We start from the raw sequence: 22,183 nt of genomic DNA, 5'->3' as shown, positions 1-22,183 counted from the left end.
AACAATGGAAATGGGGTCAGGAGTCTGGAATTGGAAAGATCACAGAGCCCTAGGCTGGGAGAGCACTGGACAGAGGAGCTGACGAGTCAATGGGGTGGAAGGAATGGCAGGAAGAGAGCAAGCCACACAGAGGCAGCCATCAGCCATCAGTCACATCCCAAGGAGAGTGAGGCACAGAGAGCGGCAGCTTCTAGGGCTGTGATGAACGCCTGGGAAGCCCTGTTGAACTTTCTACCCATGTCCCAAAAGGAGCTGAGCAATCCTGGTACCTGGGAGGCAGAAGCCGGAAAATATAGAGTTCAAGGCCAAGGCAGGCAAGAAGGCTCAGAGGATAAATGCACCTGTTGCCAAACTTGATGGTGAGTTTGACCCCTGAGACCCATATGGATGGTAGAAGAATTGAACTGACAAGTTGTCCTCTGACCTCTACATGCATGCATCTCCTCCCCAAAAGAATAAATAAGTAAATGTTATGAAGAACAGTAGTTCTAGGCCAGCCTAGTGCACTAAAAAAAAAATCCTCACATAATAATATTTTAAAAACCCATATAAGCTGGGCAGCAGTGGCACACACGCCTTTAATCCCAGGACTTGGGAGGCAGAGGCAGGCAGATCTCTGTGAGTTCGAGGCCAGCCTGGTCTACAGAGCGAGATCCACAAAAGGAACCAAAACTACATGGAGAAACTGTCTCAAAAAACCAAAACCAAACAAACAAAAAAACCTCATATAATAAAAACAAAGAAATAAATTAGCTGGGTGGTCGTGGCACACACCTTTAATCGCAGCACTGGGGAGACAGAGGCAAGTGGATCTCTGAGTTCAAGGCCAGCCTGGTCTACAGAGTTCTGGGACAGCCAGGGCTACACAAAGAAACTCTGCCTTGAAAAACCAAATAAATGAGTAATTTTTAAAGATTAAAAGAAAGAGACTCCTGTGGCCCAAAGATCCCATTATATTGATAGAGTCTCTGTCCCCTACCTGCTTAGACACTTGTCTCCTACACATGAAAGAAGGCAGTGGACAGACACAGAGTGGGTACCATGAGCAGCAGGGTTACAAACCACAGTTGCTGCTGCTGCTTCTTTTCAATAACTTGTTTATTTTTATTTTATGTGCATTGGTGTTTGCCTGGATGTACGTCTGCATGACAGTGCTGGATCCTGGAGTTACAGATAGCTGTGAGCTGCCATGTAGATGCTGGGAACTGAACCTGGGTCCTCTGGAAGAGCAGCCAGAGCCTTTTGTTAGTGTTGGTTTTTGTTTTGTTTTGGTTTGGTTTGGTTTTGGTTTTTCGAGACAGGGTTTCCCTGTATAGCTTTGTGCCTTTCCTGGAATGCGCTTTGTAGACCAGGCTGGTCTCGAACTCACAGAGATCCACCTGCCTCTGCCTCCCAAGTGCTGGGATTAAAGGCGTGCGCCACCACCGCCTGGATTTTTTTTTTTTTTAAGTTTTTATTTATTTATTTCTTCAAGACAGGGTTTCTCTGCATAGCTCTGGCTATCCTAGAACTCACTCTGTAGAGCAGGCTGGCCTTGAACTCACAGAGACCCGCCTGCCTCTACCTCCTAAGTGCTGGGATTAAAGGCGTGCGCTACCACCACAGCCCAGTGCTGTCAGTATATTCTTAATCACTCAGGTGCCTCTCCAGCTCCCAAGCCACAACGTCTTACAACAAACTTGGGCCTGGCTTCAGGGCAAACAGGCTACTTCCAACTCATCCAGCAGGTGGAGGAGTTGTCTTGGGTGAGAAGCCAGTCTGCAATTCATAAGCCATCACTTGCTGGTTGGGACCCAGACTGCTTACAGAATGAGGTCTGGGCCCTTGGGAATATACCATGGGGTACAAGAGCATTTTATTTAGTGGTTGGCCTTATATGAAATATAAGATGGATGAGATTAATCTGGGCTGGCTGCCCAAGGGCACTTAGGAAGAAACAAAGCAATTGTGAAATCCTGAAATAGAAACCCTGACGGCTGTGGCCAGAGCTCCAAGCCCACTGAGACCTGGGCCGGCTGTGAGGGGAGCCTGGGGAGCAGATCTCAGCCAAGGAGCCCAACACTTTTGTGCCCTAGCCATGGGATAAATTCTCATAAGTTCTGTTCTCCCCGACACCTCAGACGGGGTCTCCACATACCCCAGGCTGACCTGGAATCTGCAGCCCTCCTGCCTCAGCCACCTGAGTACTAGAACTACAAGGCACGCATCACCACACTACAGCTTCATTCTCCTGCTTCAGAATAATCGGGCTCTAAGGTTAAGAGCACATACTGCTCTTGCAGAGGATCCATGTGGATTACAGCACCCATGCTAGATCCAAACCCAGGCCCCGCTGAGCTTTTGTGTGTGCGCACATACGTGGCTGTCCACCTTGTTTCTGAGTTAGTCTCCCGCTGGCCTGGAATTCATGAGGAGGCTAGGCTAGCCACACAGTTCCAGGGGCCTCCTTAGCACTGGGATCACAAGCAAGTCCCACACACCTGGACGTTTTTATTGTAGGCTGTGAGGATGAAACTCAGGTCTTTGTGTTTGAAAGGGCACTGCTCTACTGAGTGAGCCATCTCCCCAGGCCCAGAGCCTGGGACTTGATTAGAAGGTAAATAAGCCAATGTGTCACCCCTAGGTGAGGCATCTCGCTCCAGAAGCTGGAAGTCCTCTGTGCTGGGCCCTCATGGGCTGGGACATGCAGGACGCTGCTGGAATCTTTCTACCATCCCCTCTTAAAATGGAAGTTTCTCCCCATCCCTGCCTGCCCCCCTCCACACACACACTAGTCTACTGGGTGAAAGGTGAGGGGATGGCTGAACCAATCACAGTTCCCAGTGGCTTGGTGAGCTGTCACACTGCCATTGGGTCCTGGGCCATCAGGGTGTGCACGATGAGCAGACATCAGTGGGAATCAGACAATTCTTGATAGAGGTGACAACAGAGGGGGATCTGACTTGCTTCCACTGAGGCAGGCCAGGCAAATGTTTTTGTCTGCTACTGGGACAGCTAAACTGTGCTAGGTGGATACGGCCTGGACCTTCCAGAAGCAGACCATGTAGCAGACAGTTAAGTCCTAGCCACCCGTGCCCATCAAGTACATCCACCTCTACCAGACACATCTTCAACCCCTGGACAAGCAAGGTCCTCGTCCGCCCTGTTTGAACCAGGCCCTCCCGGCCCTCTCGGACAGTATCTAGGGGCCCTAAATAAGAGCTGGAAGGACACGGGGCTGAAGGAGAGCAGGGAGGGACTGAGCTGTGACCGCGATAGCGGGAGGTGTGCAAGATGAGGAGATGAAGAGCAGGCAAGAGGAAGGAGAAAGGACACCAGGGTTGGGCAGCAGGACACGCGCATTACCTGTTGAAGGCTGCTGCTCCACACACAGTGCTGCCAGCCCCCATCTGCGCCCTTGGAGGCCAGGCAGGAGGTGCAGTTGGGGAGGAGGTGACAGGGGGTGGGGCAGGGCAGGGGGGGCGACGACTCCACTGGCATGGGAGACACATTCAGCAGAGAGTGGCTGAAGCAAGTCCAGTCGTAAGTGGGCTGCACCGACAGGATGCGGCGAGTCTCCCCTGGGGTTGGAGGCACAGGGTAGTCACCAGTCCTCCCTGAGGAGGCCCCGCCATTCTTCTCCCCCAGGCCCAAGGGTGGAAGCCTTAGCCCTGCTCTCCTAGACCCAGGAGTCTCGTCCCCAGCCTTCCTCCCTCAGACCCCAGCTCCCCTCCAAGACCGAGGGGTCCAGGCCCCCTTTAGAAACCATGTCTACAGACTCACCTGTCCTCTTGAACTGTCGTGTCCACATGCACTTGCCCTCCCGTGTGCACTGCTCACAGTCAGCGGCCCCACAGGCCGCCTCTGAGCAGTTCCCAGCCCAGAAGACCTCTCGCTGGTTGATTCGACAGTCATTCTCCGAGGTGCAGGACCCATTGCGCCCGATGCAGGCACCCTCCGGGCAGTTGGTGCACCACTTACAGCGGGGAGTGGATGCCTGCTGCAGACAAGGGCTCGGTGGGCTCTGTGGGGCTTAGCATCCCTTCTGACATAGCTCTTCCTACCCAACCAACCACAGTGGAGACCAGCACCTCTACGCACTACACACCTCTCCATCTCCAGGCTGCAGGGTCCGAGGATGGCGGGCCAGGCACTCACTGCAGGTCCGCAGCCTCCGACACTCCTCAGGCGAGCGAGGCATTGGGGAGCAAGGAGGCACCCCACAGCCCAACCTAGAGGGCATGAGACTGGCTCACTCACATGCATCTAGGACTCATGCTTTGTCTCTTAAACATGGTCCAGCAGAACCCCACCCTACACCATGTCCCAAGTGGTACCTCAGGATCCTGGTCAACCCCACCCATGGGTGATACGTGGGCTGATGTCCACCTGCCACTGGAACCTGAGACATTACCAATTGTCCCCTGCTCCCTATCCCTATCCAAAACAGTGTCCTTCCTCTCACACAGATAGAGGTCAGGTCTCCCTGTGCCACCCCCCTTGCCTCTCAGTCCCTCAGAGGTACCCCAGGAATGTCTCTGAACTGAAGCTTTCCATCCCCCTGCCTCATCCACAGCACAGGTCTGTAATTCCTTGGAAGCTCATGGATTTTTAGCATTATTCAGATTTAAAAAAAACAAAACAAAACAACTGGTAGTCCTGTTATGACGCACAGGCTCACGGGTGGGTGTGTCAGCATTTGTGTATCAAACCCATTAACAATACCTCCCGATGCATGGTGACATGCTCTGCTGCCTACAATGGGACAAACAAAACCCATAAACAGGCTTCCATGGTAGCAACAGAGCAGGAACATGAGTTAACCAAGGAGCTATTGGCTTCCAGAGATGTGTGGATTCCTGAACTGCAGGTGAGGAAACTGTAGAGTTGGTCAGAGCTTGGTCTCAGCAGGTACTGGAAGCCTTTTCTGAGCTGCTCCCACTTGCCCTTCCTGTCTCAATGTCTGCCAGTGCAGATGATATTGCAAATACCCTGGGCGCAGCACCGCTTTCAGTCTTTGCGGTTCCAAATTACACTGATCATTTAGAACCAAGTTCCCACCCAGCTCCTCCAGAAGGGAGACCTCAGGGTACAAGCAGGGCTCATACTGGAGCAGTCCCAACCACCTCCACCTCTCATGATCACTCACTTCCCCATGTATGAACCAGAACCAGACAGTCAAACTTCAAGACCTCCCTCAGGTCCAGGCCACCTCCTAAAGCCTCAGAGAACACCAGCATGTACTGTGCAATGGACTGTCAGTCACTATGGTTACCTGTGGGCCTGGTCCCCAGACAGGCAAGCACCATGGCACCAGCTGCAGGCCCCAGACTGGTTACAAGCTTCAGGTGAAGGCAGTAGACGGCAGGGGTCAGGGGGCAAGGTCAATGCCAGCAGGCGGCCCAAGGCCACTCCCCCAAATCCTCCAGAGATGTACAGGCGGCTGCCCACTGCTGCGACTGCATGGGCCACAGACTCCTCCATCGGGGACCCCACAAAGGCTGGACCTGAAGAAAGATGGGGTGTTCAGAGACAGGTAGAGAGCAGGAAACACAAGGAAGAGAGCCACCAGAAGACTGGTCAGGAGGGACACGTGGAGAAGACAGAGTGACAGGAGGCAGAGAGGAGACGGACAGATGGACTGGAGAATCAGGCAGCAAAGAGAGGAACAGAAAGGTAGGCAAAAAGGCAAAACGATATGAAGAGAGGAACAAGAACAGAGGAGGGAGCTGGAAAGATGACTCAGTGGTTAAGAACATTTGTTGCTCCTGGAGAGGACCCAGGTCAGGTTTCCAGCACCCACACGGTGGCTCACAACCATCTGTAAGTCCGATTCCAGGGGATATGATACCTCCTTCTGACCTCTGTGGGCACCGGCACACACGTGGTGCACAGACATATAGACAGACAAACACTCATACCTGTATTATAAAATATCAAGAAAGCTTAAAACGGCAAAGACAAGATTAGCAGTGGGCTGGGGAAGTGCTGAGTGGCACAGTGCTGCCTAGCCAGCACAAGGCATGGGCTCCACCCAGAACACTGCACAGAACGAACAAGCAAAAGGAGGGAGCAAGACAAAGATTCTGGACCCAGATGGAGATGGTGGTCACACAGCACTAAAAACTATGTGACAGTGAAAGCTCTAAATGCCACCATAATAATAAATTATCTGTATGTGATTGTGTGTGTGTGTGTGTGTGTGTGTGTGTGTGTGTGTGTGTGTGTGTGTGTTTTGCTAGGAACTGAAGCCAGGACATTGTGCGTGCCAAGCAAGTACTCTGCTAAACACAAAGCTCTACTGACCTTTTTTTTGTTTTGTTTTGTGTTTTGTTTTTTGTTTTTTGTTTTTCGAGACAGGGTTTCTCTGTGTAGCTTTGTGCCTTTCCTGGAACTCACTTGGTAGCCCAGGCTGGCCTCGAACTCATAGAGATCTGCCTGCCTCTGCCTCCCGAGTGCTGGGATTAAAGGCGTGCGCCACCACCGCCCGGCACAGACCATTTTTAAATGGTTTAAGTTTCATATTACATATAATGGTTTAAATGTCTTATAAATTTAAATTAATATCTGGGTTTTTTTAAAATCTAAGACAGAATGAATATTAGGAAGGCTGATTCAGAGTAAACGGGAATTAGAGAGCATGAGAGAGAAAGGAAAAAGGAAAAGAGAAAACACACAGAACACAGGTCCTAGGAATACAAGCCATGACAGTATACAATGAAAAGGCGAGATAAGGTCTGAGGTCATGGCTTAGCAATAGCACTCACATTGGACATTCCTCAGTGAGTGCTGGGGGCATGGCTCAGTGGTGGAACATTTATCCAGAATCCTACCTATAAGGCCAAGGAGATAAATGTGGGAGAACAGGGACCTGTCTGTTGGTAGGAAGAGAGTAGTATGTGATGTACAGTACATTCCTATGCTCTGCAGGGGAGAGGGAGGCAGAGGAGGAGAATGAGCCCGGAGTTACAAGGAGCAATACCGGTTGTGGAGATCCCAGGGCTGGGAGCTGGAGGTATGGCTCAGGAATAGAGTGCTTGCCTAGAATCCACAAATGAGGGGTGTGGGACATGGCTCAGTCCTAGAACACTTGCCTAAATCTACCAGCGATAATGCAATTGTCTTGTATGTGCAAGGCCTGAGTGTCTCAGAAGCATTGAAAAAAACAAATCATATGCCTATTTCTCTTTCTCTCTCTGTCAACATTTTGCTTATTACAAAATACAAATTCCTTCCAGTTCTAAACTATCTAGACTCCCCCTTTGTATTCTTCCACCAACATGTAATTACTGTAGTCTGGGTATTAAGGATATATATATATATAAAAAAAGGATATAATAGTCAGTAAATAAATAGCACTGTGGTTTTTGTTTGCTTGTTTGTTTACTTTGGGAGTTTCTTTTGAGCTTCTTAAAAGTAAAGTTTATTCTACAGTATATTCTACATTTTTATATATTAAACTTCCAATTTTTAAAAAGATTATTTAATGTGTGTGTGTGTGTGTGTGTGTGTGTGTGAGAGAGAGAGAGAGAGAGAGAGAGAGAGAGAGAGAGAGAGAGAGAGAGAGAGAGAGAGAGAGAGAGACTTTCCCTGAATTTGGAACCTGAGTTTTCTGAGCTATTCTGGAAGCCACCAAGCTCCAGTGACCCTGCTGTCTCTGCTTGCCTCAGAGCTGGGGTTACAAGCATGTGTGGGACACTCAACTCATTATGTGGGTGCTGAGATCTGAACTCTAGTCTTCACGGATACACAGAAAGCACTTGTGACTGCTGAGCCATCTCTCCAGTCCTACAATTTCCAATTCTTTAAGCCCATTTCTAACCCATGAACAGAAAACCTGGAAGGACACTTTCTACTTACAACAGAGGTTGTTGCTACAGAGCTTTTGTTTTTCTTCCTATTTTATAAATTATGTACAATGATTACTATTACTTTTATTACCAGAATAAAAAAGTATTTCTGCTTTCCACAGTGGTTGTACAAGTTTGCATTCCCACCAACAGTGGAAGAGTGTTCCCTTTGCTCCACATCCTCTCCAACATTGGCTGTCATTAGTGTTTTTGATCATAGCCATTCTGGCAAGTGTAAGGTGGTATCTCAGAGTCGTTTTGATTTGCATTTCTCTGATAATTAAGGATGTTGAGCATTTCTTTAAATGTCTTTCAGCCATTTGTGATTCTTGTTTTGTGAATTCTCTGTTTAGCTCTTTAGCCCATTTTTCAATTGGATTATTCCGTATTTTGATGTCTAGTTTCTTGAGTTCTTTATATACTTTTGGGATATCATCTTACAAGGACTCCAATTTGCAGTAAGGCTCCTTAAGGAAGGGAATGGTTCAGTTGCCTTTAGCCTACTGGCTATGGGTGGATTAGGACTTCTGTTGGTCTTTTCTGTGTGGAACACACAGATTGCAAGCCCAGTGCCACTTTGAGATCTTTGCAGTTAACTCTGCAACTCACACACGATTGATCCTGTACGATAATGAGTACTCAGAGACCGATAATGCCTAGGGGACACTCATCAACCTAAGACAGAGCGCCTGTGTGGCCTGGGCAGGCATCTCCATGATGGGTAAGGTGACCTGCTGACGTCCCAAGCAACCTAAGTCAGAAGCTCATTTTTTAGTAAAAAGGGGATCTGTAGGGCTCTGGCCCCCGTTTTGGATAACTGTTGCCTTGCTTGCTGACCTGGACCTTGGTATCCTCCCTATGCTAATTCCCTGCCAGTTTCCACCCTCCTGAATGCTTAAAGGAAGTTCGTTGTCTGTGTATCCTGCATAATGGGCGTTAACAGCTTAGATGCAAGATTGTAAAACATCGGTAGCGAACTTCTGCCCTCCGGGGTTCTCCCACTGTGCTGTAATCCTGTATTTAAGACCTCTTCCCTCCTTCAATGCATTCCGCATTAAATAAAAAAAGTATTTCTGCAGAGGCAGGCAGAGCGGTGGCAGAGACGCGGTCATAATAAAGACCAAAAACTGAGCTATTACCCACTGAGGAGTTAGTGAAAACAAGGAGATTAAGAGCTTGGAACAGGGGCTGGAGAGATGGCTCAGAGGTTAAGAGCACTGACTGCTCTTCCAAAGTTCCTGAGTTCAATTCCCAGCACTCACATGGTGGCTCACAACCATCTGTAAAGAGATCTGGCACCCTCCTCTGTGTACATAATAAAGAAATAAATCTTTAAAAAAAAAAAAAAAAAAAAGAGGTTGGAACAGGGACGCCTTTAATCCCAGCACCCAGGGAAGGAGCCAACTCCATGAGATGTGACCAGTACAGATCTGAACACTCTGTCTGAGGCCAAACCAGGGTCCAGCTGCCGATCCTATGAAACCCAACAACTTGGGGGTGTTGGTGAGACTACTCTACTAAACAAACTGCTCAGCTGAGATCCATTTGGGAGAGGATTCAGAGTCCTACAGTCTGCAGACTGAGGAAACAAAGTCAGATGAGGAGTTGACGAATGAGCAAAACGTGACCTGACAACACAAAAGAAGGTGCCGCCCAACCACTGAACCATACACCAGAATCATAGGCGTACACTACACCAACTGGGAACAGGTAAGCCCCCATCTCCGGACTGGCAGATCAGGTCTCTAGCCCCTAGCCCTGCCCATCAAGAGTCCCAGAGACCAGACAGCTACCTTTCCCTGCTCCCTGAGACAGAACCCACTAACACTGATTTGAGTGAGCTGCTCCCAAAGAAACAGAGCACAACAGCACCAATTTAACCAAGAACTCCTAGTGGACCAAGACTAAAAATTAGAACAAGAGAGGTGCCTTCAGACACAGACACCGCCTACACACAGCAGAGGAAGAGATGAGTAGGCAACAGTGCAAAAATACAGGTAACAACATAAAGACCTAAATGGCAACATCAGAACCTAGCGATTCTACACCTGCAAGACCTGAACATACCAAGGCAGAAGAAGCAGAAGAAATCAACCCTAAAAACGACGTTAAGAAGATGATAGAGACCCTTAAAGAGGAAATAAAAAACTCCCTTAAAGAGGAAATAAAAAATTCCCTTAAAGAAATAGAAGAAAAAATGAATGAAAAGTTGGAAGAAATCAAAGAAAGCCAAGAAAAAGTAATTAAACAGATGAAGGAAACAATTCAAGATTTGAAAATTGAAATTGAAACAATAAAGAAAACAAAAACTGAGGGAATGCTGGAAATAGAAATCCTGACAAAACGAACAGGAACTACAGAAACAAGCATAACCAACTGAATGCAAGAGATGGAACAGAGAATCTCTGACACTGAAGACACAATAGAGAAAATAGATTCATCAGTCAAAGAAAACACCAAAGACAAAAAAGTCATAACACAAAACGTCCAAGAAATTTGGGACACCATGAAAAGACCAAACCTAAGAATAATAGGGATAGAAGAAGGAGAAGAATACCAACTTAAAGGCACAGAAAATATACTCAACAAAATCATACAAGAACACTTTCCTAACCTAAAGAAAGAAATACCTATGAAGATACAAGAAGCTTACAGAACACCAAATAGGCTGGATCCAAAAAAAAAGTCCCCTCACCACATAATAATCAAAACACTAAACATACAGAACAAAGAAAAAATATTAAGAGCTGCAAAGGAAAAAGACCAAGTAACATATTAAAGGCAAATCCATCAGAATAACACCAGATTTCTCAATAGAGACTATGAAAGCTAGAAGGTCCTGGACAAATGTTATGCAGACACTAAAAGACCACAGATGCCAACCCAGACTATTATACCCAGCAAAACTCTCAATCACCATAGGCTGAGTAAACAAAATATTCCATGATAAAACCAGATTTAATGAATAGCTGACCACAAACCCAGCCCTACAGAAAGCACTAGAAGGAAAAATCCAACCCAAAGAAACTAAACACACCCATGAAAACTCAGGCAATAGATAATCCCACATCAACATACACCAAAGAAGGACAACACAACACAACCACAAAAAATAACAGGAATTAACAATCACTGGTCATTAATATCCATCAATATCACCTATAAAAAGACCTAGACTAACAGAATGGATAAGAAAACAAGATCCATCCATCTGCTGCATACAAGAAACACACCTTAACTTCAAAGACAGACACTACCTCAAAGTAAAGGGCTGGGAAAAGGCTTTCCAAGCAAATGGACCTAAGAAACAAGCTGGTGTAGCTATCCTAATATCTAGTAAAATAGAATTCAAACTAAAATCAATCGAAAGAGATCAGGATGGACATTACATATTTATCACAGGAAAAATCCACCAAGATGAAGTCTTGATTCTGAACATTTATGCCCCAAATACAAAGGAAATCACATTCATAAAAGAAACATTACTAAAGCTTAAATCGCACATCAAACCCCACACATTAGTAGTGGGAGATTTCAACACACCACTCTCACCTAAGGACAGATCTACCAGACTGAAACTTAACAGAGAAATAAAGGACCTAACAGATGTTATGGCTCAAATGGACTTAATAGATATCTACAGAACATTCCATCCTAACACAAAAGAATATACCTTCTTCTCAGCACCCCATGGAACCTTCTCAAAAATTGACCATATGCTTGGTCACAAAACAAATCTCATTAGATACAAAAACATTGGAATAACCTCCTGTATCTTATCAGACCACCATGCCTTAAAGTTAGACTTCAACAACAACAAAAATTATAGAAAGCCTATAATCTCATGGAAACTGAATAATGCCCACCTGAAACATCAATGGGTCAAGGAAGAAATAAAGAAAGAAATTAAAGATTTCCTAGAATTCAATGAAAATGAAAGTACAACATACCCAAACTTATGGGACACTATGAAAGCAGTGCTAAGAGAAAAATTCATAGTTCTAAATGCACACAGTTTGAGCTTTCTCTCGAACATCGCCAGTAGTCTATTGTGGAGGTATCTTTGTGGATTTCTGGGGACCTCTCTAGCACTTTGCTTCTTCCAATTCCCATGGGGTCTTCATTTATCATGGTCTCTTTTTCCTTCTTCTCCCTCTTTGTTCTTGATCCAGCTAGGATCTCATGCTCACCTAAGCTCTCTTTCCCTCGACCCTTGGCTTACTCTGGTGATAGGATGGCCAAACACCCTAACTGTTGTGCTAGAAATCTCATTCAATGACTGATGGAAGTGGATGCAGAGATCCACGGCCAGGCCCCAGGTGGAGCTCCAGGAATCCAATCGGCAAGAAAGAGGAGGGATTGTATGAGTGAGAATTATTGAGACCAAGATTGGAAAAAGCACAGGGACAAATAGCCAAACTAGTGGAAACACATGAACTATGAACCAATAGCTGAGGAGCCCCCAACTGGATCAGGCCCTCTGGATAAGTGAAACAGTTGATTAGCTTGAACTGTTTGGGAGGCATCCAGGCTGTGGGATGGGCACCTGTCCTTAGTGCATGAGCTGGCTGTTTGGAACCTGGGATCTATGCAGGGACACTTTGCTCAGCCTGGGAGGAGGGGACTAGACCTGCCTGGACTGAATCTACCAGGCTGAGCTAAATCCCCAGGGGAGTCCTTGCCCTGGAGGAGATGGGAATGGGAGGTGGCTGGGGGGGGGCGGGAGGAGGGAGGACAGGGGAATCCGTTGCTGATATGTAAAATTAAATCAAATTATAAAATTAAAAAAATAAAAATAAATTAAAAAAAAAAGATGGAGAAATTTCATACCAATGACTTAACAGCACAACTGAAAGCTCTAGAACAAAAAGAAACAAACTCACCTAGGAGAAATAGATGCCAGGAAATAATCAAATTGAGGGCTGAAATCAATGAAATAGAAACCAAGAGAACAATACAAAAAAAAAAAAAATCAATGAAACAAAGAGTTGGTTCTTTGAAAAAAAAATCAACAAGATAGACAAACCCCTATCCAAATTAACCAAAAGGCAAAGAGAGAGCACCCAAATTAACAAAATCAGGAATGAAAAGGGAGACATAACAACAGACAATGAGGAAATCCACAGAATCATCAGGTCATACTTTGAAAACCTGGAAAATCCGGAAGAAATAGACAATTTTCTGGATAGATATCACATACCAAAGTTAAATCAAGACTAGATCAACTATTTAAATAGACCAATAACCCCTAAAGAACTAGAAACAGTCATCAAAAGTCTCCCAACCAAAAAAAAAGCCCAGGACCAGATGGTTTCAGTGCAGAATTCTACCAGATTTTTAAAGAAGAACTAATTCCAATACTCTTCAAATTGTTCCACACAATAGAAACAGAAGGAACATTACCAAACTTTTTAAGAGGCTACAGTTACCCTGATACCCAAGCCACACAAAGATGCAACAAAGAAAGAGAACTACAGACCAATCTCCCTCATGAACATTGATGCAAAAATACTCAACAAAATATTGGCAAACCGGCCGGGCGGTGGTGGCGCACGCCTTTAATCCCAGCACTCGGGAGGCAGAGGCAGGCGGATCTCTGTGAGTTCGAGGCCAGCCTGGGCTACCAAGTGAGTTCCAGGAAAGGCGCAAAGCTACACAGAGAAACCCTGTCTCGAAAAAACCAAAAAAAAAAAAAAAAAAAAAAAAAAAAAAAAAAAAATATTGGCAAACCGAATCCAAGAACACATCAAAAAAATTATCCACCATGACCAAGTAGGTTTCATCCCAGGGATGCATGGATGGTTCAACATACAAAAATCTGTCAATGTAATACACAATATAAACAAACTGAAAGAAAAAAACCACATGATCATCTCATTAGATGCTGACAAAATCCAACACCCCTTCATGATAAAGGTCTTGGAGCGATCAGGAATACAAAGAACATCCCTAAACATAATAAAGGCAACTTACAGCAAGCCAACAGCCAACATCAAATTAAATGGAAAGAAACTCAAAGCAATTCCACTAAAATCAGGAACAAGACAAGGCTGTCCACTCTCCCCATATTTATTCAATATAGTATTTGAAGTTCTAGCTAGAGCAATAAAACAACAAAAGGAGATGAAAGGGATATAAATTGGAATGGAACAAGTCAAACTTTCACTATTTGCAGATGATATGATAGTATACATAAGTGACCCCAAAAAAATCTACCAGGGAATTCCTACAGCTGATAAACTCCTTCAGTAAAGTGGCAGGGTACAAAATCAACTCAAAAAAATCAGTAGCGGTCCTATACACAAATGATAAAAGGGATGAGAAAGAAGTCAGAGAAACATCACCCTTTACAATAGCCACAAATAATATAAAACACCTTGGGATAACACTAACTAAACTAGTGAAGGACCTTTTTGATAAGAACTTTAAATCTCTAAAGAAAGAAATTGAAGAAGATATCAGAAAATGGAAGGATCTCCCATGCTCATGGATAGGTAGGATTAACATAGTAAAAATGGCAATCTTACCAAAAGCAATCTCCAAATTCAATGCAATCCCCATCAAAATCCCAACACGATTCTTCACAGAACTCAAAAGAACAATACTCAACTTCATATGGAAAAACAAAAGACCCAGGATAGCTAAAAGAATCCTGTATAATAAAGCAACCTCTGGAGGCATCACCATCCCTGACATCAAACTCTACTATAGAGCTATGGTAATAAAAACAGCTACTGGTATAAAAACTGACATACAGACCAATGGAATCGAATTGAGGACCCTGACATTAATCCATACACATATGAACACCTGATTTTTGACAAAGAAGCCAAAACTATACAATGGAAAAAAGAAAGTATCTTCAACAAATGGTGCTGGCATAACTGGATCTCAATATGTAAAAGATTACAAATAGATCCATATCTGTCACCATGGACAAAACTCAAGTCCAGGTGGATCAAAGACCTCAATATAAATCCAGTTACATTAAACTTAATAAAAGAGAAAGTAGGAAGTACTTGAACGCATTGGCACAGGAGATCACTTCCTAAATATAACACCAGCAGCACAGACACTGAGAGAAACAATTAGTAAATGGGACCTCTTGAAACTGAGAAGCTTTTGTAGGGCAAAAGACAAGGTCAATAAGACAAAAAGACAGCCTACAGAATGGGAAAAGACCTTCATCAACCCCACATCTGACAGAGGACTGATCTCCAAAGTATATAAAGAACTTAAGAGGCGGGCATTGGTGGCGCATGCCTTTAATCCCAGCACTCGGGAGGCAGAGGCAGGCGGATCTCTGTGAGTTCAAGGCCAGCCTGGGCTACCAAGTGAGCTCCAGGAAAGGCGCAAAGCTACACAGAGAAACCCTGTCTCGAAAAACCAAAAAAAAAAAAAAAAAGAAAAAGAAAAAAGAAAAAAAAGAACTTAAGAAACTAGACATCAAAATACTGAACAATCCAATTAAAAATGGGCTGAAGAGCTAAACAGAGAATTCTCAAAAGAAGAATCACAACTGGCTGAAAGACATTTAAAGAAATGCTCAATATCCTTAATCATCAGAGAAATACAAATCAAAACGACTCTGAGATACCACCTTACACCTGTCAAAATGGCTACGATCAAAAACACCAATGACAGTCAACGTTGGAGAGGATATGGAGCAAAGGGAACACTCCTCCACTGTTGGTAGGAATGCAAACTTGTACAACCACTGTGGAAATCAGTATGGCGGTTTCTCAGAAAATTGGGAATCGAATTACCTCAAGACCCAGCCATCCCACTCTTGGGCATATACCCAAGGAATGCTGATTCATACCATAAAGATACATGCTCAGCTATGTTCATAGCAGCACTATTTGTAATAGCCAGAACCTGGAAACAACCTAGATGCCCGTCAACTGAAGAATGGATTAAGAAAATGTGGCACATATACACAATGGAGTACTACTCAGCAAAGAAAAACAATGACAGCATGAAATTTGCAGGCAAATGGATGGAACTAGAAAAAATCATCCTGAGTGAGGTAACCCAGACTCAGAAGGACAAACATGGTATGTACTCACTCATAAGTGGATTCTAGATATAAAGTGAAGAACAATCAGACTGCAACCCACAGAACCAGGGAGGCTATATAGCAGTGGGGACCCTGGGATGACTGGCTTATAATACGTTTTGGTTTTACTCAATTACTGGGCAAGGCTTAATGAAACATTTCACTATTAGGATAAGAATGTGTACTGTATCAAGTTGATAATAGAAAAATAGATAGATAGATAGATAGATAGATAGATAGATAGATAGATAGATAGACAGATAGATAGATAAAGTATTTCTGTTTAATCCCAGCACTCAGGATTCAGAGGCAGGTGGATTTCTTTGAGTTCAAAGCCAGGCTGTCCTACAGAGTGAGTCCAAGCCAGCCAAACTGACATAGTGAGACTATATGTCAAATAATAAAACAGTATGTAGACAAAAATAAACCATTCTAAGAAAAAACGAAAGGGCCCATGAGATGGCTCAGTAGGTAAAGGCCTGATGGCCTGAGTTCAATTCCCTGGACCCACATGCAGAAGGACAGAACTAACTCCTTCACGCTCATCTCTAACCACCATATATGTGCATATAAACCCCCATATACCCAAATAAAGTAAATAAAATCTAAAAAAAAAAAATTGTTGAAAGAAAAAAGACAGTAACTCTGTGGTCTCTAAATATATGGAAGGGAAAGGAATTTGCTGATGGATCACCAGAGGCCCAAGTGACTTCTAAAGAGGGTCCAGGTCCCCAGACTGTGGACAAGGCTCCACATGGCTGTCTCCCTGGGCATAGCAACAGGGACTCACGTGTGAGGTCGGGCAGGAGCCAGGTGTTACAGTTCACCTGGTAGAGCAGAACATCGCTGCTGAATTCATCGGGGTCCGAGCGCCCCCCAAGGACCACCATGGTGTCTCCTAGCAGAGCTGAAGCGTGGAAAAGCCGGGGCCGGGGCTGTTGGGAGACACATGTAGGGAGGGCCTGTCAGAGCTCTACCCTTGGTTCCACGTGCTCCTTCCCAACCCACCTGCCACCCATAAATCCATCCCCCAGCCCGCCTCAGCCAGCTTACCCCATCTTCACCTTTTCCTGAAGGAAAACCCTTGGGTCCTGCAGAGCAGCCCACAGAACCATCCCCTGGGCCCCACAACCTGCTCTATGCCCCATAAACTTGATCTCTTCTGTGGCCTTCTTCCCCAGAGGGGCTTACGGGTGTTTGTGCATCACATGTGACTGTCCTTCCCATACCTGAACCTTATAAGGCAAGGGTTACAGGTAACCATAGATGGTGGGCTCAAGAAGGGGAGGGGATCTGTCAGGCGCAGAAACCATGCCTCTGATTTCCTGGCCAAGGATTCTTCCCTCCAAACCAGGGATGGAAAAAGAAGCAATTGCCGTTATCATAGTTCAGCACAGGGGACTGAAAGGAAGGGACAGGAGACAGGGACCTGGGTAGGGGAAGCCAGTGCTTGGGGAACCTCCCTTCTGTGGTGACAGCCAGCTGTCCTAACCTTTGCCCCCTGAGAAGGTGCCAGCAAGCTCCAGGTGCCGTCGGGACAGTGCAGAGAGTAGAGCTCCGGAGACGGCGCTGCCAGCTCCACATGGAAGCGGAAACCCCCAAACACATAGAGGGAGTCGGTGGCCTCGTGGTAGACTGCAGAATGACCATAGAGACCTGGAGGGGCAGAAAGGCCAGAGATAGCAGGGAAGGGCTGGCAGCCAATGCTGTCCCTGACTTCCTGGGACCTTCTTAGTGACTGCATCCCCTCCTGAATGGCCTGTGGCCAGACCTGGAGAGCCCTCCATTCCTCCCCTCTCCTTAGGGTCTAGGAGACAGGAAGGACAGCCCATGGTTGGGGAGATGTGACAGGGTAAAGGAGGGGTGGAGGCAGAATGTCTGACAGAGAGACTCGGAGGGGAGGAGGGAGGGGAGGAGGGACGGAAGGGAGGTGGAGATCTCAGGACCTGGAAGGAGACGGCAGCCACACTAAGGGAGGGAAACTGGACATGCCAGAGATGCGTCCCTGGAAAGCCAGCTGGAGTCAGAAGACAACAAGGAGATTTTTTTTTTTTTTTAGTTCAGTGGCAGTGACCAGACCGTGGAGCAGACTGGAGGATCAAGCAGAGTCCAGACAGCTGCCACTGCAGCCCACCTGTCGGGGGTGTCCCGCTCTGGGCTCCGGACACCCAGGTGCCAGTTGCCAGCTGGTACTCTAACAACCGCTGATTGAAGCCATTTTCAGGAGAGTAGCCACCCACCAGGAGCAAAGACAGGCCTCCGCGGGCAGTAAGGGTGTGGCCGGCAACGGCCGGCAACTCCATGTTCTGAGGGGCCTGTAAGACAGAGCGCTAGTGTCACCCAAAGGGGTAGAGGAAGACAGATCAGCCCCAGCTAAGGAGTAGAGTTCCACAGGGCTGCGAAGACTCTGGCCTGCCAGGGCCCAGGTAGGCTCTGCCTGCTCCACACGCACTTCTCCAGGCACAATGAGAAGTCCTTATTCCTTTGTTCTGTTGTTGGATGGAACTGCATCCCATTTAGGTCAACTGGAGTGTCACAGGCCCTTGTCCAAGGACCAGCTTGTAACTACAAATACATAATTTAGGTTGCCAGTAAAATTCAATTTTACAACTCCCTACCCTACTGTGGTGCTGGGGATTGACCCCATGACCTGGTATAAGCTAAACAAGTGCTCTATAACTGAGCCACACCCCCAGCCCCTCACTGGGGGATTCTAGGCAGGGGCTCTACCACTGAGCCACACCGCCAGCCCCTCACTGGGGGATTCTAGGCAGGGGCTCTACCACTGAGACACACCCCCAGCCCCTCACTGGGGGATTCTAAGCAGGGGCTCTACCACTGAGCCACACCCCCAGCCCCTCACTGGTGGATTATAGGCAGGGGCTCTATCACTAAGATACATTCCAGGCCCCTATTCCCACACTTCTGTAGGAACCCTGAGGACAGATACCTCTGGTGATAAACTCAAAGGAATTGCCATGGCCATCTGTTGGACCTGCTGTGAGGACAGGGCTAGGGTGGAGACAGAGGCTCACCTTCTCCTGTCTCCACTGCAGGGTAGTGAGGTTAAGGACCCAGAAGTCACGGGTGATGCCCCCAGCTGTGAGGCCCCCAAGCAGGTACATGGCACCACGGCCAGCAGGCACATAGGCAGCTGCATGGAAGGAGCGGGGTGATGGGCCTGGGCCCCCATCCTCAGCTCCCGCCAGCATCTGTGTCCACCTGCGCTCACTGACTGAATACCTGGAGCCAAGATGCAAAATATCAGTCTTACTAAGCAGTGGTTCCCACATCCTTAAAGATGTCCTAGCAACCCTTGGGTTGATTTCCCTATGACAATCATCTTAACATTCTCTGGGGCAAGGAAGGTTAACACTCCCAAACAGTCCTCCTGGTACCCACAGACAGGTGAGCTTCCTATAACAAGTGTCCCAACCACCTTTGGGGTGTCCCTTACCCAAGAGGCTTTTCTGCAATACCTAGGGTGAGCCAGGTAGTAGCTATCTCAGCAGCCCCTAAAGTAAGCTTTCTTATACAAGTATCCCATACCCCTAGAGCAGTCCTTACCTGTACAGGTTTCCCAGCAGGCCCTGTGGCAGGCCCAGGCCCCCAAACATCCACAAGGTGGCATCAGGTCCCTCTACCATAGTGTGTCCCAGGCGATGTAAGAAGCGGCTAGCAGTGTCCTGAAGTGGGAATGAGGATGCTAGAGGTCAGGCCACGGTCATGACAGAGTGTCAGGCCTAGGTGGAGGGTTTACGGGTATTCTCAAGAGTGGGGGTGGAAGATCGAGCCACAGGACAAAGTTGTCACTCTAACTCACAGCTGAGAGGCGGCTGTCCATGAGTGTCTCCCAGACCAACTGTCCACCATCCAGCTTTGTGGCACAGTCTGGGCCCCCAAAGCCCTCAGCACAGATGCATACACCTAGGCTCTAGGGAACAGCAGAAAGAAGCTCAGAGGAGCCCCGAACACCATCCCTATCCCAGCCGGCAGTTCCTGTCCCACCTGTACCTGGTTGCAAACCCCTGCCCCAGTGTGGGCATTGCAGTTCTCAGGACACAGAGCCATGCGGCAGTGAGGGCCAGCCCAGCCCTGAGGACAGCGGCAGAGCCCAGCACCTGCAGCCCCATCCTGGGGCACACATTCCTGAGGGACGGGGCAGCTGCCAGGACCCCCTGATCCACATCGGGCAGAGCCCACAGAGGCATTGAATCCCCAGGACGAGGAGCCATTGGCCTCCCAATGCAGCACAAGTAACCCTGTGGGGAAAGAGGAGAGGGCTGGCTGGAGGCCCCCTCCAGGCCTATGCTGGTGGAGGAACCACCAGGGAGACCAGCATCACCGCACAGCCTCCTCTACTCCGTCCATCAGGTGCCACTCACTTTAGGTCTTTGTTTATTTTTTTCAAGACAGGATTTCTTTGTGTAGCCCTGGCTGTAGACCAGGCTGGTCTAGAACTCACAGAGATCCACCTGCCTCTGCCTGCCGGGTGCTGGGATTAAAGCGTACACCACCACAGTCCAACAGCACACTTTAGTTTTGAGTGGGGAAGCTGTTTTGCTTTTTTTTCAAACAAGGTCTCCTAGTTCAGGCTGGCCTTGAACTATGTAGCTGAGGATGACCTTGAACTCCTGATCCTCTGGCCTCTTCCTCCCACGTGCTAGGTTACAGGAATGTGCCACCACACCTGGCCCTAAATTCCAGCCATTTCCAACCTAACTCTTAGGCTAGGGGTCTAGCTCTATGTACCTAGCACATGCCTGCTGTTCCGGGCTGCCATCAAACCAGTGTCTCGCCTCACTGAACACCAGCACCATCTCCCACTGTCTCCTGGCTGCCCTTGTGATCTTTACAGGCATGAATCTGACCCTACCATGGGCAACTTTGCAAGCCTTCCAAAACTCACAGCCTTCTTCTGCAAGAGCCGCTCTCCTGAGAAAGAGTACTGTGGTGGTATACACCTGCAGTCCCAGCACCCAGGAGAGAAGGCTGGAGGGTCAGGAGTTCAAGGCCATTCTGCAGTTGCTAGGATGTAACTAGCACAGTTTTTGCAGAATGCTTGGCTGCATGGACAAAGCCCTGGGTTCAGTCCTCAGCACTACATAAAGCCTGGCATGGGGGTACACGCCTATTATCCCAGCACTGGGAAGATGCAGGCAGGAGGATCAGGAGTCCAAGGTCATCCTCAACTACACTGTCAGTTTGAGGCTGATCTAGGCTATGAGATCCTGGCTCAAAAAAGGAAGGAATGGAATGCGCGTAGCCACAGTGGCTTACCCCTGTAACAACTCCATTACTAGGGAAGCCGAGGAACAGGACTGCAAAGAGTTTTCAAATTAAAAAAAAAAAAGAAAGAAAAACTCCCTTTCTGGTACCCATAGGGCCCTAAAGACTCCTCTGAACTCAAGATCTCTCACTTTTGCCATCCCATACACCCCAGTACTGGCCTTCAGCCTGCTCTCAGGGCCTGACGCCTGCTACTCTTCTGCCTGGAGAAGCTGCCCTCCCATGTCTCTGACCTCGCTTCTAGGCGAATTCCCCTCTTTAAAGACACTTCACCTGGCTCCACCTCCCAAGGCACAATAGGGTCCACTCCTTCCCACTGCCTCAGTGAAAGAGACAGTCTATCCCCTTCCCAGTCCGTGAGGGTAGCACATGTACCCATGGCCCGTCACTGTACCCACATCTGACTCAGGCCAGCTCAGTGTGAGAGCCCCCTCAGTTCTGGTGGCTCCCTCATGGCCTGGGGTTTCACACATGCTACAGCAAACTGGCTCCAATTCACCCATTTGCCTCCAACTCACCCATTTGCCTCCAGCCTCAACTGCTCTGCATTTCCTAAAAGCTTTGCTTAAAGCACCCCAGGAAGCCAGCTCTTCCTTGGCACTCCCTCTCCTAAGTTTCTTTCTCATCCTCTCAGCCAGGCGGATGCTGAGGGTTGGTCAATTCTTTGCTGTGAATACTCCTGTGTATTACACTATGAACAGCCGCATCTCTGTGTCTACCTACCATATGACAGAAGTATTCCTCATTGCCACACAAAATGTCTCCAGGCATTGCCAAATGTCCCCCAAGGGACAAAACTCCCTGGTTCAGAAGTGTAAAGGTAAGGAGGTGGCTGAGGGTTCTCACACCAGCTACAGTGGACGACCCTTACAGACATACCCTATTCATCCCTTTCTCCAGAACCAACCTAGCCAGCAAAATCCTATTGTTCTCAACCAGAGTCCAGGAGAGAAGCCATATCACCTAGGCAAAGGACTGTGTCACCTGCAACCCACATCAGTCCCTG

The 22,183-nt window shown here is 47.3% G+C and overlaps 1 protein-coding gene across 2 annotated transcripts in view; it reads right to left on the bottom strand.

The window, feature by feature from the left end:
• Megf8 (multiple EGF like domains 8) overlaps positions 1-22,183 on the bottom strand; it is a 58,388-nt gene that overhangs the window by 9,877 nt on the left and 26,328 nt on the right. The window contains exons 24-34 of one of the 2 annotated variants that reach the window (XM_006988059.4): positions 19,903-20,150; positions 19,712-19,822; positions 19,456-19,574; positions 18,924-19,131; positions 18,023-18,203; positions 17,381-17,544; positions 16,679-16,823; positions 5,255-5,486; positions 4,088-4,211; positions 3,763-3,979; positions 3,346-3,560 (exon numbers count right to left, since the gene is read on the bottom strand). In XM_006988059.4, coding sequence (XP_006988121.1) covers positions 3,346-3,560; positions 3,763-3,979; positions 4,088-4,211; positions 5,255-5,486; positions 16,679-16,823; positions 17,381-17,544; positions 18,023-18,203; positions 18,924-19,131; positions 19,456-19,574; positions 19,712-19,822; positions 19,903-20,150 — 1,964 coding nt within the window. The remainder of the gene's footprint in view (positions 1-3,345; positions 3,561-3,762; positions 3,980-4,087; positions 4,212-5,254; positions 5,487-16,678; positions 16,824-17,380; positions 17,545-18,022; positions 18,204-18,923; positions 19,132-19,455; positions 19,575-19,711; positions 19,823-19,902; positions 20,151-22,183) is intronic. The other variant, XM_006988060.4, reaches the window with a different exon arrangement.

Source organism: Peromyscus maniculatus, chromosome 1 (genome assembly GCF_049852395.1).
Source record: "Peromyscus maniculatus bairdii isolate BWxNUB_F1_BW_parent chromosome 1, HU_Pman_BW_mat_3.1, whole genome shotgun sequence".
Taxonomy (NCBI): Eukaryota; Metazoa; Chordata; class Mammalia; order Rodentia; family Cricetidae; genus Peromyscus; species Peromyscus maniculatus.
This window is presented reverse-complemented; position numbering and strand designations above follow the sequence as displayed.